The sequence below is a fragment of the Pezoporus flaviventris genome, unplaced genomic scaffold (genome assembly GCF_033815535.1).
Source record: "Pezoporus flaviventris isolate CSIRO_AGI_PZ_B2104156 unplaced genomic scaffold, CSIRO_AGI_Pfla_v1 ptg000002l, whole genome shotgun sequence".
Lineage (NCBI taxonomy): Eukaryota > Metazoa > Chordata > Aves > Psittaciformes > Psittacidae > Pezoporus > Pezoporus flaviventris.
Window position 1 is genome coordinate 64,553,116 of NW_026892550.1, and position 13,403 is coordinate 64,566,518.

The 13,403-nt window shown below is 40.5% G+C and overlaps 1 protein-coding gene across 2 annotated transcripts in view; it reads left to right on the top strand.

Annotated features, from left to right (window-relative positions):
- The first annotated feature begins 470 nt into the window (after window positions 1–470).
- SLC7A11 (solute carrier family 7 member 11) overlaps window positions 471–13,403 on the top strand; it is a 67,323-nt gene continuing 54,390 nt past the window's right edge. Inside the window, exons 1-3 of one of the 2 annotated variants that reach the window (XM_061442320.1) lie at window positions 471–555; window positions 8,926–9,151; window positions 10,559–10,685. In XM_061442320.1, coding sequence (XP_061298304.1) covers window positions 538–555; window positions 8,926–9,151; window positions 10,559–10,685 — 371 coding nt within the window. In that variant the 5' untranslated portion in view covers window positions 471–537. Of the gene's footprint in view, window positions 556–6,635; window positions 9,152–10,558; window positions 10,686–13,403 lie in introns of those variants that run through there. The other variant, XM_061442316.1, reaches the window with a different exon arrangement.

Here is a 13,403-nt window from a genome sequence, read left to right on the forward strand (position 1 = left end):
TCAGGAGGTTGAATTTCTGTTTTGTCGCAGAGACAAAATAGCTTTTGTCAGGAGCTCAGAATAGCTTTTGTCAGGAGAAGCGATATTAGAAATATAATATGAAATACATTCTGTAACATAAAATTCTTTACTACTTTGACCTTTCAAGACTTTGCACTGTACTTCATGGTGATATCCTCCATTCTGAAGATTAGCAAGGCTGTCCATATGAAGAGGAGGGCCTATTAAAAAAAAAAAATCTCTGCTCTGCCTACAGGATCTGTTGGTATTCTTTAGTATTCTGACTGTTAGCACCTATTCTGTTCTTCCTTGATGATAAAGGAGCAATGAAGCCTTTCCCATTTGGAAGGCGAGGACTAGTGGAATTATTCCCAAATGACCTATAATAGAGTAGTTCCTATTTTAATGATACTGCTTGTTCTTTCTGCGTTGTCTAGAGAAAACCAGACATTCCTGTCTTTGTATGCTGAGTAGAGTTGACTCTGCACTGAATGGAAGCGGATGTGGCAGACCCCAGACTAGCTTAAGAAATTGCAAATGCCAAAAGATAATCTGGTAACTGCTGTTTCCTCACTAAGGTTTCTGCTGGGTTGTGCCCTAGTGTGCACAAGGCTGGCTCAGCTGACTGGTTAAATCCTCCTCTAGTTTGTAAGGTTAGCACAGCCTGAGGGGCAGGCAGGATGGCAAAAACCTCTGGATTAAACTGCTTGGCTTGTTGGGGGCTTACCTGAGACATCTGGGATAATGGTAGGTACCTGGATCAAAGAGTAAATTCTATATTATTCCTGGAGATTCACTGAGACTGGTCACCCATTTCCTTCTGGAAAGGGGCATGGAAAATAAGAAGAAATTCTGAATATCTCCTACTTCAGTGTAGAATTTACAGAGTGTGCTTTAAATTGGAGAAAAAGTGAAAAATAAAGATGGAAAATTAAACCAATAACTAATAGCAACATGTCTCTCATGTACCATTTGAGGAGGTACCTTTAAATTGGCATTGTTTTCAGAGAAAGCCAGTTTGGGATATGTTCCTTAGTTTCTCTGAAAGGTTTTAATAAATTGAGTTAATTAATTGATAATAAAAAGTATACTGAAATGATAAGTATGATCTCTCTTCTTGGAGTATACTCCTGTCCAGATTCCAATTTTTTGTTTAAATTAAGAATAAATAAAAGCATGCATTGTATAACCTGACTAGAAATTGATACAGGCTAAGTTTTCCCTGATTTAAATTTCTGTGTTACTTTTGAGCTATTCTGCTGTAAGTGCTCACAAGTTTTACAGTGCAGCATCTTTCTGTACTCCCTCTTCGAGCCTGCTGCATGAAAAACGGGTACCTTTTACAGGGAGGTGTCGTGCTACTTGAAAATGACCATAGTTACTTTAGGTACTGTTTTCACTCAAGTTCATACTTTCAATAGAGCTGATGGGGTACTCATCAAGTAATGGAGATATCAATAGGGTCCGGGGAAGATTCCTCCTGTGTGGGACATGTTATGCAGTGGGTAGGATTTGCTTTTGCTGTAAAGGTGGCTGACTGTATACATTTTCCGCTGTATGTATTGGCTCCAGATTTCAGCAGTGTGCAAGTGAGAGAGGAGTGTGGGAGTCTTTTGTCCTGCTGAACCCCTCTCTGCCACCCTCCCTACAGTGGCCTGGAATCTCTGAAAAAGTGTGAGCACTGACTATATCAATTTATTTTAAGGCTGGAGTCATGAAAGTGTGCTCTTATAGGGTCGTCTCAACTCTCCTCCTTGATGTGCCAGCAAGATACTAACAAAGAAGAATAAAACACTCCAGATGGTGTCCATTTTGTTGTAAAAGAGCCTATGATAAAAGTGGAGGTATTTGGTAAAAAAGCTTTCTCTCTTAACCTTTGGACTAGATGAAACATGGGAGGGATAGAAAAAGGCTAGAACTGGTGCATTATACACAGAAGGGGTTGAGCTGTTAGCTGTAAGCTTATATGTGAAACATGAATTTAAAATGTACTTAGAAATCCATGCCACTACTTTTTGTTGTCTCGGAGACTTGACATTTGATGATCTGGATAACCTCTACCCCCTTGCAAAGGTAGTAAGGGGGAAGAAGGCAGATTTCTGACATGATGGTTTTGTACAGTACAAATTCTAGGGTAGACAAGGCAGAAATGCATCATGCCCACACGCTGCACACGTCTGCTGTATGTTGGCTTCATAATCTTCTTACCAAAAGTCACAAAACCATGATAAAATTACTGTGCCTGAATAAGCAGCGTCTCTGAAGAATCTATTGTAAAAATGGAAAAGAGGGACTTTGCTTTCAAAGAAGAAAGAGAGGCTGACCTCAGCACTAAGATGCTTCTCTCTACTGAAATGTGGGAATAATATATGGAGTTGCATTAATACAAACTGCTGAAGCACCTTGGCGATGCTCCAAATGAATGCCCTTTCTGATGGAGTTTTTAATACTTCAAGAAGACATACTTTCTGCTTTTAGATGCCAATAAAATGATTCCCTGCGGGACCCATAGGCTGCATTTCAATGCTAAATTACAATGACAGTGTGAAATGATTGACCACCAATCACTACTGAAGCATTTCTGCACACACGTGCTTTTGCTTTTCTGCAATTTAATTCCTTCTTGTGGTAAACTCTGTCACCACTTCAACCCCTAATTGAGATGCTTCTTTCCATCTGTCTCAATGCACGTGTTGTGCCATCACCGCTGATGCTAAAGCATCCCTAACCACCGGCAGTTTATTGACTGGAGCCTGACCTAGTTGCATTCGTGACCTGCAAGAGGCCACAGCCAAGAAATGTTTGGTCTCCAGACAAAAAACTACATTAAATGAACCAAAAGAGAAATTCACAGATGAAACTTTTGCTGCATCTGGCAATTGAGAGAGGAATGAGAACTAAATGGGAACTAAAAATCCCATTACAATTATTCTTGGGTACAAGCGTAGTTTTCTGTTTCAGAAAAATCAAATAACTTTGAGTGTGTGCTCCATCTAGTCTGTTATATGCAAGAGGAGGGGAATGAGCTTGCTAAATCTGACAGGAAAGAAGGCTGACCTCTGTTAAGGGTGGCAATAAGGAACTGGAGTTCAGACTAAGACAAGAGATCTGAAAGGTTTCCCCATGAAGTGGCCAGTAAATTAATCCTTTAAGTTCTTGAAATTCTCTTTTCTAAGATTTTGGATAGATTATTTCAGTAAACTTTCAGTAAATGAAGTCAGTGGCTGAATCTGTCTGTCACACAGATTTGGGATAAGTATCAGTAAGCCTCTTTAAAAAAGAAATATTTGATTTCGCATAAAGTACAGTACCTGGACAAATAGAGAAGTAAGGCAAATGCTCCAGGATCCTGTTTCTTGTACACATGATATTGTGTAAATTTTATGAGAAATACAATAAAAGTGAGTAAGGAGTAACTAAATAACAGGACCTAAATTTGATAATCTAGGCTGCTGTTGAATGATTTCTTCACATTACCAGCTTTTTATCTAGTGTGAAGAATTCTCATCAGGAAAATTGAGAAGGGAGCTATGAAAGAAAATATTCTTGGTGCTAATTCTGTCTCTATCTTTTCTTTTTTTAAATTAGAAATCCTAATTTTTTTCCAATGTGCTGATTAATTCTGTTCACATGCCTAGCCTAGCCTGAGAGAGCTCAAGTAAAATCCTGATTCCCTGAAGCCAACAGCAATCTTGCCATTGTGCCAGGTATCTGGCACATGCAGTTTTGATGGAAATTTACCCTGAGGACTTGATTTCTTGAAAGCTGTGGGGTACCTCAGTGTTTGCATCCAAAAGCTGAGGAAGAATAACATAGTGACTCTGGAATTTGTTGTCTCATTCTGCTGATGAGAAATGCAAACACAGAAAACTCAAGAATAATATTTATGTGCAGCATTGCTTAGATTATAGTTGCATATATTCTCAATAAGAAAAATGAGGTGGTATAAAGAACAGTCATGTTTTCACATACACAGGGCTTCAGTAAGTATTGGCTTCTTACATGTGGAGCTTTCTTGCGTGGTACCGATGATTGTTGTCCACTTAAAAGTAATTAAAATGTCACAGCATTCAATAGAAATCCTAGTACCTTTTGGAATAAAGCTCTAATAATAAGAAAAAGAGGAGCTATTTCTGAATTTTTTTTTTTTTTTTCCCAGCTGAAAATTGACTGGCAGCTATCAGCAAATGGAGACAGGGAAACTGTCAGAAATATTTGCCTTCTAAACTGCTGTCATTGTGCCTGCAGTCTTCTTGGAACCAGATTTCTATTTGCTGACTGCATAGGCATTTTGTAGGAACCTTTTTACTGAAAATACAAAAAACTAATGTTTGAATTGCTTTTGGATTTTCTTATAGGATTTTTATTTTGAAAGCCTCTGAGCTGGATGTGTATTTCATGCCTTTTTCTTTCTTTTTTCTTTTTCTTTTTTTTTTTTTTTGTTGTTTTTCTTCTAAATATCTTCTTTGTATCCTGCACAAAGTAGAATGCAAAATAATTAAGCAAGTAAGTTGTGAATCTCTGACTACAAAATAATACTCCCCCCCCAACGTTCTCAGTGATTCCATTTTTAACTAAAGTTTTGGCCTGTCGTAGAGACAATAACAACTTGTTTTAATCTTCTTAAAGTTCTAGGTTTGCATTATAACTTCAAAACCTAGTCTCAATCTAGAGGTTTTTGTAAACTTCATGATGTTACTATTCACACTTAATTCTTGATGACACCTTAATTCTTAAATTGCTTACAGATTTATTTCCCCCCCCTCAATGCTATTTAAACTCTTTCTTAACACTACAAAAGGAGCAGAAAATTCCCAGTCAGAACTTTTCAGTGTTAGATTGTCTACATGAGTCAAATACTTTTAGGTATTTTTGCCCTTCTTTGACATTTGAAACCAGACTACTGGCTTCTTACAGGGCTGCTTTCTGAGTCTCACGAACAGCTCGGCATTATACAGAGAAGACTCAGCTCAGTTTCTCAAACAACATTTTCATGCCATGCTACCCACACAAAAGAGTTTGGGGCTTTCCTCGCCTCTTCAGTGTTGATACACTTCCTTTTTTATTCCCGAGTCTCCAGTCAGTGTGGCAATGTGTGGCCTGGAGGCTTGGCTTGTGACTCTTTGGATTTGCTCGATTCAATAAGCTGATACACAAATGCCTGGAAGGATTGTTAAGGTATGCTCACTACACCTAGAAATTATGGAGTTTTTGTGGGCTTGAGAAGTGGAAACTCAAGTCCAGGCTTGAATTTCAGGTGCTTCACTTTGCTCTGTGTGTGTTGTAGTGTTCCCATAAAGGGGAATGCTGTGTGTGTGTGTTTTGTAGCACTCCCCAGGGGAAATATCAAAACTGTATCTTCTTTGGAATCAGAGGTTCAGCTGTGTCCCAGGTATGTGGCACAATCTCTACTAATATGAAAAACAGGGGTGCCCCCACGTCAAGTATGTTCATCCTGTGAAACACTGTAGTATTGTTGTTTCCCTGTGATGCTTGAGTATTTCATTTGCTGGAGTAGTGCAGTGCAGGTTCCAAAAAATTATACGCACTGTGAAAGGTCCCAGCAATGCAGCCAGTCCTGGTTGACGGGGAGCTGACCCCTTCAGCTAGTGGTTTAGCTGTTTGCTAACAGTATGAGAGTAGGAGGACTTAGAAGCTAATGAGAATTTCAGTTTGAAACAGATAGTGGATGGTTCAGTGGATGGTGAGATTCAAAATGGAACCATTTCACAGTTATGATCTCAGTTATGTTTTAAAATGTTTGGGAGAAAATGTCTATGGATTTGGAAAAGAAAACCCCAGCAGCTAGAGAGAAACAATAAAAAGTTGTGCACAATGCTAGCTGCCATTAAAGGCTGGATGTTTCTCTTCATTGTTTCAAATAATTTCATCAATCTAGAGAAAATTGCTCCTTATATCTTTTTGGTGTGTTTTCAGAGTGGATTTTTATGGAAGAACAGGACTGTGCTGAGTCTTGGACAGGTTAAGCCCTTTGCTTTCAGAGGAGCTCTCTGAAAAGTCACAGAGCATTTTATGTTACTGTTGCATAGTGATAAACAGTCCTTGCTTTGTGATGAATAATTCAAATGAAAGCGGCTGTTGCACTGCAAAAAAACGGAACAGATTTTGTGAGTATTCTGTATAATGGGGGACAGCAAACAGTGGTGGCCCTTTTCCAGTTTTGTGCCCTCCTCAGGAATAGATTCAACTGATAGAGAATTCTATAAATTTCCAGAATAAAACAAATAATCCCCCAACACCAAGAAGTATTCCCTATCCTGGGTGGAAGTAAGGCTGGAACTCAAAGGAAAAAAAGTGCCTTTCTTTCTTTCTTTATTCTTAGGGGTTAGTGTTGAGAAGCAGTGTAACAGTACTCACCAGGAAGGCTGCAAATAGCGTGACCGCTGGCAAGCTGCCAGTATTTAGGAAAAAGAGCTTTCTGCATCCAGCTTTCCTTAGTTCCCAACTTAGAAATTTCACTGGGATTTTCACATGGTCCTAAGCTTTGCATGTGTGTTATCCCTATACCACAGAAGAAGCAAGCACCCTTTTCCTTTCATAGGAGAGCATTAATAGCTATGTCCAATGGCAAACATACATTCTTCTGGTGAGTGGTCAAATGAAATTTGAAAACCATTATACTGTCCAGTGTTTGTACTGAATAGCTAAATTACTGGGAGCTGCCTCAGGATCATCTGGGAGGTTACTTAGCTTTTGGTTTGATCTTGGACCCATCTTCCTATGTAAATAGTGTAAGCATTAGATAAGAATGATTAAAGTATTAGATATTGTAAGATGTCATGTGTTTCTTCATTAAACAGCCTTTGAAAATTAAAACAGAAGTCGTCAGCCCAAACAGAGTTCTGTGGTTAATGTTTTTTTCCTGTTGTGATTTCATCTAGTTATTCCCTTCAGGCATTTATAATCTTATTGGGGGGCAGCCTATGAAATGTACTACCAGGGGAAAACAATTCTTCATAGCACACCACCTACTTGTGGGTTTTCATGTAACTGCTGCTGTGAAAACTGGCTTGGTTTGGACTCTGGGGTGACCAGAGGAGGTCCTGCCCATGGTTAGTCACCTGCAGCACCTGCTGGAGGGGCAATTGCTTCCCCAAAAGGTTGGGCACATGGGGCAGCGACAATGGGAGTGTGAGGTGTGCAGAGAAGTGAGGGACCAGCAGATAGAGGGAGAAGTAGGATGTACTCAGAAAATAGACAAGTGCTACCCCTGTATGCAGTCAAAACCTGTAATCACTTTGGTTTCTACTTGTGTGCATTTAAACCAGATAAGCTTTTTTTTTTTTTATGCCTTCTTTTATCTCAGTGCAAATTACTAAGGGTGAATTATGACTGCAAATAGGAGGCTTTAAAAACACTGAAGGTTTACAGCTGCAGAGTGTTGATATTCCAGGATCTCTTTCTCACATAAGTTTGAAAGCACTGTAGTGCTCTGAGCTTGGTGCCTGCTTTTGAAATGATAAAATGTTTTAACTGTGATTCCCCCCACCTTAATCCTAGGTCCCAATTAAGCAGTAACAGCAGTAACTGCAGTAATAATTTCTCTTTGCACTGATCTAATCTGAAGTCACGAGCAGCTGCAGTATTTATGCTACGAAGGATTTTTCCCCTTTGGCATATATTGCACAGGCTGTCCCTTGATTCAGTTACAAGTGCTTGAAGGCTATTGATTTTTACTCTGTTTTATGAGAACTCTCCTTTTTAATTTCTCAGGTTTGAATTTGATTGATCAAGTCATGTGATAAAAGTATTTATGCATCTGATTACCTGTTTATCTGGTCAGAGAAGAACTAGGTCTAACACAAAACCCACTTTCTGATTCCTGAGCTGCAGGAGATCCTGAGCTCTGGGGTATTCTCCTCCTCCTCCTGCCAGGTCACACTCAAGAGGTGGCTGTAAACATGAATATTTCTGAAGGGGAAGTGTCATAGAGGCATTGCTTACTGACATCCTAGAAACACACAGCATGCGTGGAAATTACTGTACCACGGAAATAACCCCGGGTGTTCATTAGGCTGATTTGGGTGTGTTGCTAGGCAACTCGGGGCAACAAGGGGGATTTTATGTATTCTTTTGGTAGGTACAGGTCTCTGTAGAGATTTCCAGGTAAGTAACAGAGCCGTGGGAGAAGCTGATCAGCTGCCACACCAGAAGTTAAGCCCTACAAACTTAACTTTCAAGAGGAGTTTTTCCAAGGAAGAAATTGGATTAGACCCAGAGATGACGTACCCTGTTTGATTTCTTTTCTCCTTGCACTCTGACCAGCTTTGTGTTTAGGCAGGCTTTTGTTTCTGGCTCCGAGTTGCTTTAAAAACATTTGGGAGTGTGTCTCGGGGTGTTAAGGGTGATGTGCTTAGCTTGATTGGCGCGGCTTGCTTGGGAGTGCTTTGTTCTTCCCACCACCCTCAGGTCAGTTGTGCAACATGCCCCTGCTGCTCAAAAAGAAAAAAGGAAAAAAAAAAAAAAGAGAAATGCTGAGTAATGCCAGAGGTTTCTCAAATGGCTGATGCAAACCTGGAGAATTTACATCATCATTCAGCTGGAGTAACTTGGTATGACAAGAGCTTAAATACAAGTCCATGCGGAAGCTGAGCTGGTTCCCAATGATAGGGCAGTACCAGCTCGCAGTGTGAAAGTGCAGGTGTTCCTGAGCAGTGCTCTGATTGCAGTAAAAGCTCAAATACACTTCAGGAGCTCTCTACCTGTGTGTAGGAGCAGCTGGAAAGATAAGAGAGGGCAGAGGAAGAGACCAAGTGGTTGGCTACACAGAGGGGAGGGGGGGGAAAAGTCTTGAGTTTCTGCTGAAAACTTTTTTCTCTGTGCTTGCTGTCCGTGTGCTGGTGGCACTATAGCATGTATAGGAAGGCTGCTGTAACCACGGTCTCTAATGGACGCTACTTTCAGGGGCAAGCTAATGGCAGGTTGCCCTCTATGGACAGCGAACAGCCAGCCCAGGAGGGAAAAGTTGTGCTGAAGAAGAAAGTGACACTTTTGAGAGGGATATCCATCATAATTGGCACTATCATTGGAGCTGGCATCTTCATCTCTCCCAAAGGCATCCTGAAGAACACGGGCAGTGTGGGCATGTCCTTGACTGTCTGGACAGTGTGTGGTATCCTCTCGCTCTTCGGTAAGTCCCTTAAAAGTTTCTAATTAGTCCAGAGGGGAGCTGGTGGATTATTGCTATTATTTGTCTGATTTTGTCATTGGATGTCAAGGTACAGAGTGGAGCTTAAGGACCAATAGGGCTACAGAAGGCTTTTTGCTGTGTGATAGGTTGTGTGGAGGGCGCAGAGGTATGCAACTCCTGTCCCACCAGTGCCTGGTCAGTCAAGTTGGAAGCATAAATACGTGATTAGGGGTCCCTAAAGGAACAGGAAAAGTAAATGTCCAGTTTATGCCATGCATCATGATGTATGTATACTGAGTTTTTTTATGGATGGCCCCCAGCAGCTGGGGATGGGGGTCACTCCACTCCAACACCACGTGAATGTTTTAGCCATCTAAATTTAGCTCCCTGGAGGCTAGAGCAAGGTCTGAGGGGAATAATTCCCTCTGGAACTAAGCTGTATAGGCATACAAAGGAACAAAATAGTAATAACACTAATAACCCCTCTTGCCAGTCTTTACTTCAGTCCTTCCTCGTGATGTTGCTTTGACAATTTGAGCTGCAAAAAACAACATAATGGAAACAAATTTGTAATGCAAGTTTTTTTTGCTGGCCTGCGTACCGTGACAGGCCAGCAGTTATCGTATTTTTACTAATTTTGTGTACTTTTGAAGAGTGTTAAATTCTGAAGAATGCCAGTTTATTTGTTCTGTACACAAAGCCTCCATTCAGAGTGGTAAACCGCACCTTTGACTCAGTGGGACAGAGGGGTTCGCTGACCTACTTAATGAGCTAATCTTAAAGAGGCTGAAGAACTAGCAGGAATATTTGCTTTATTTAAAACATAAATGACTTGTTTTCTGGCAGGAGGTAAAGAGGGCAAAGACTGGCTAACATGTGTCTGCTCAATAGCTAGAACATGCAAATGCCGCCCTGTGTAAATTGGCTCTGATCTTAAAAGAAACATGGGCTGTTTGCGAGCTAAGCCCACCTGACTGAGTTTAGAACCCGTAGGTCACATGTTAAATGTATTGTACAATGTGCAGTGTAACCTGTTGATCATTATTTGATAACAAGCAAATGTGTTAGAAGGCTTTCACTTAGCGGTGGCTGGGTGGGGAGCTGGGGTAGCTGGCATGACACAGCATTTTATTGTCCCTCTTCATGAGATGTGTATGAGTAATGAAATGTCTTGATAGCAAACAGTTCCTCCGGTGGCTTTTCACCCAAGTGTAACTAGATACATGTACTGTTTGGTTAACTGCAAGCCTAGCTGAATGAATTAAAACTTACCTAATTGCCTGAAAACAGTTATTAAAATATATTTAAAGTAGTTGTGATACCACAGCAGCTCTGTTGTTTTGTTTATAAAAGTTTTGAAAGGCATTTCTGGATATCTCTTGTGATGCCAAAGTTCAATTCTCACAGGTGCCCTCTGCTATGCTGAATTAGGAACGTGCATTAAGAAATCTGGTGGTCACTATACTTATATCCTGGAGGCCTTTGGCCCCTTACCTGCTTTTGTGAGAGTCTGGGTTGAGTTACTCATCATTCGGTAAGTTTATTGTGTTTTTTCTGTGGTTTTTTTTTGTTGTTTTTTTTTTCTGACAGCAACACACTTTTCAATCATAAAGAAAAAACTCCACTCTGTGGTGGGCAAAACAAGTCAAATATACCTTGATCAGTGAGCTGTGTTCTTTTAGTATGGTTACTTCAGATAACACAACAACACTATTTTGCTTGTCAGGATTGAAACAGTCAAGGAGACGTGCATGTATGGGGGAGAAAAAAATGCCTGCCACACAAATTCAGCTATTTGCATTAATTTTTCTAAGCTTACTGTATCCATTAATGTCAAAAGTAATGCCAATATCTGTGTCTATATGTCTTATAGGAAGAGGGAAGTCACCTTTATGTTTTCTCAGTCTTGCCACTGGCTTTTGGAGCAGTTGCTTTTGTCTGTGGATACAGGAATAACTCCTGGTGAAGCTATTGCCCAGTAGTTTTCAGATTTGGGGCGCCACGTGTTCTTCATATGTCAGTTCAGGTCCCCATTTTTTTGGTTTTGTGGGATGTTGGAAAGCTTAAATCCTGATGACTATGAAAAGCACTAACTGGCCAGATAAAGCAGTGTTAATTCTTTACATATCTAGAATGTTCAAAGTATTGTTTTGGTACGAAGGCCTGTGACTCCTGCAGCTCTTGACACTGTATAGGTGAATTACAATATGAAGATGCCAAATCATGTCAAATATATTTTTGTAATTTAAATGGATCTTTGCAGCAAACTCAAATATGCCCCCCCTTTTTTTTTTTTTTATGGTATCACTGAAGCTGGAGGGCTTGTTACAGGTAGAACAGGGGCAACTCACTTATAAAACAACTTTGGGAATGCTCCAGTCCTGCCTCAGGCTAGTTAGCACTCCTTTCCCCTCTCTTCCGCAATCAGCAAATTAGTCACAGAAGTGCACGCCTCATTTCAAATCACGACTATGTTTACATAATATCAACAAGTTCTAGCATAGATTTGAGTTTAAAAGCACTGACAGTGCTGAGTCATTATGAATCCAAGGATCTTTATCTTGTTTCCGGAGGAAGTAATCTTGTATGTCAGATGGTCCCTTACATCCTCACCCCCAAAAGTAAACTTCGCATTAACTCTGTAACTTCCATCAAATGTGATGAAAGAGCAGATGTCTTAACCCTATTAACTTCTTGACAAAAGGAAAACCAGACAGGGAGCAGATCTGTTTTTAAACTGTGAGAATCACAGTGCTGTGATCGTATCTATATCATTACACATCCCAGGATCAAGAAAAGAGTCTGAAATATCCCCCTCTTAACCTGCACCTTGCTAGGCAGGCAGACCTTATGAACGTAGGCACAAACACCAACAAGAAACCAGGTTTCATAAATTCCTCTCCTTGCAAAATTATTGCTTTTTTACATATTACAGTGTCCCAGGAATGTCACAAAAACACTCTTAGTCACCATGATCTGCCCCACACCCAGTAAATAATCATCTTGCATTGGAAGGAATGTCACTGAATTCTTTAATCATCAAATGTGAGAGGTAGCAAGCGAGGTGGACTTGTTAAAACTTGTGATGATCAGAGCAGCGCTGCTGATGCTCTGTGTAGGGTTTAATATCTGACTCCTGCATTGGTAAACTAATTGGCTGCTACTATCAAAGAAGTTAAGGACTAATACGTATCTAGGTTTTTTTTTTCAATAGATGAAGTTGCACAGACACTTCTCAGCTAAGCTGTTTTTTCCTCTGAAAGATCACAGGATTATCACACCCACAGGCTGGCAAAGAAGCCCCAACCAGACTCAGCATATCCTGCTCTCATATATCTTTTCAGCCACTATTTACAGTCTAGGACGCACTTAAACTCTGCTCACACACTGATTAAACTGTGCCAGAATTACCTGCAGTTTAGGTGTACCTTATACTGTGCTCCTCATCCAGTACAAGTAGGAAATTTTTTCTCCCCAAAAGTCAAGTTGCAGGTATATTACGTGCCTAAAAAAAACCAAATAAAAAATAAAAAAATAAGAGGCTAGCTTTCAAACAAGTGAATAAGACTATGTGAATGCATTGGCTGTAGTGATTAACTATAGTAGTTGCTACATATAGGCTGGGTAGAGGAAGCTGCCAAGCGACTGACTCACCTGTGGTATGTGCTGGGGCACTATGCCTGCTCCTTAGCTGATGTTTTTTGTGCTCCTTGCCTTTCAAAGAAAGCTGCTGTTGTCCTTCCTGTCCACTCCTGAACTCACAGTAATGAGGGGGCTGCTAGTCTGTCCGTAGGATTGTGATCAAAAGGAAAATGTCCCATTCCTTCAACTTCCACCTCCACTGGCTGACTAAGCTGCCAGCAACATCTCCCCTCAAACATGTGAATGCGAGAGACACAGCTATGCGAAGTATAATTTAGGAACTATGTTTTTAAAAACATAGTGGTGTGGATAACAGCGACTGCCTCTTTAAAAAGGCCTGTCTTAAGATGAGAAGGAAAAATCCAATTTCTGGAAAGAAGAGCTGGGACTGAGGGGAAAAAAGCCTGGGAAAGCTCCAAAGATCTGATCTTTCATCTGATCTAGGACTCTTCAAACTACTTTTGGCAGCCTGAAGTGTTGAAAAGCTGGAAGTAAGCCTGGTGATCTTACGTAAATTAAAAATATTGCACCCAGGTAAAGTCATAAAATGTCTGTGTAAATCCAACACAGAGGACATTTGGTCCCTGAGCAAAGGCAAAAATTGCTAAGC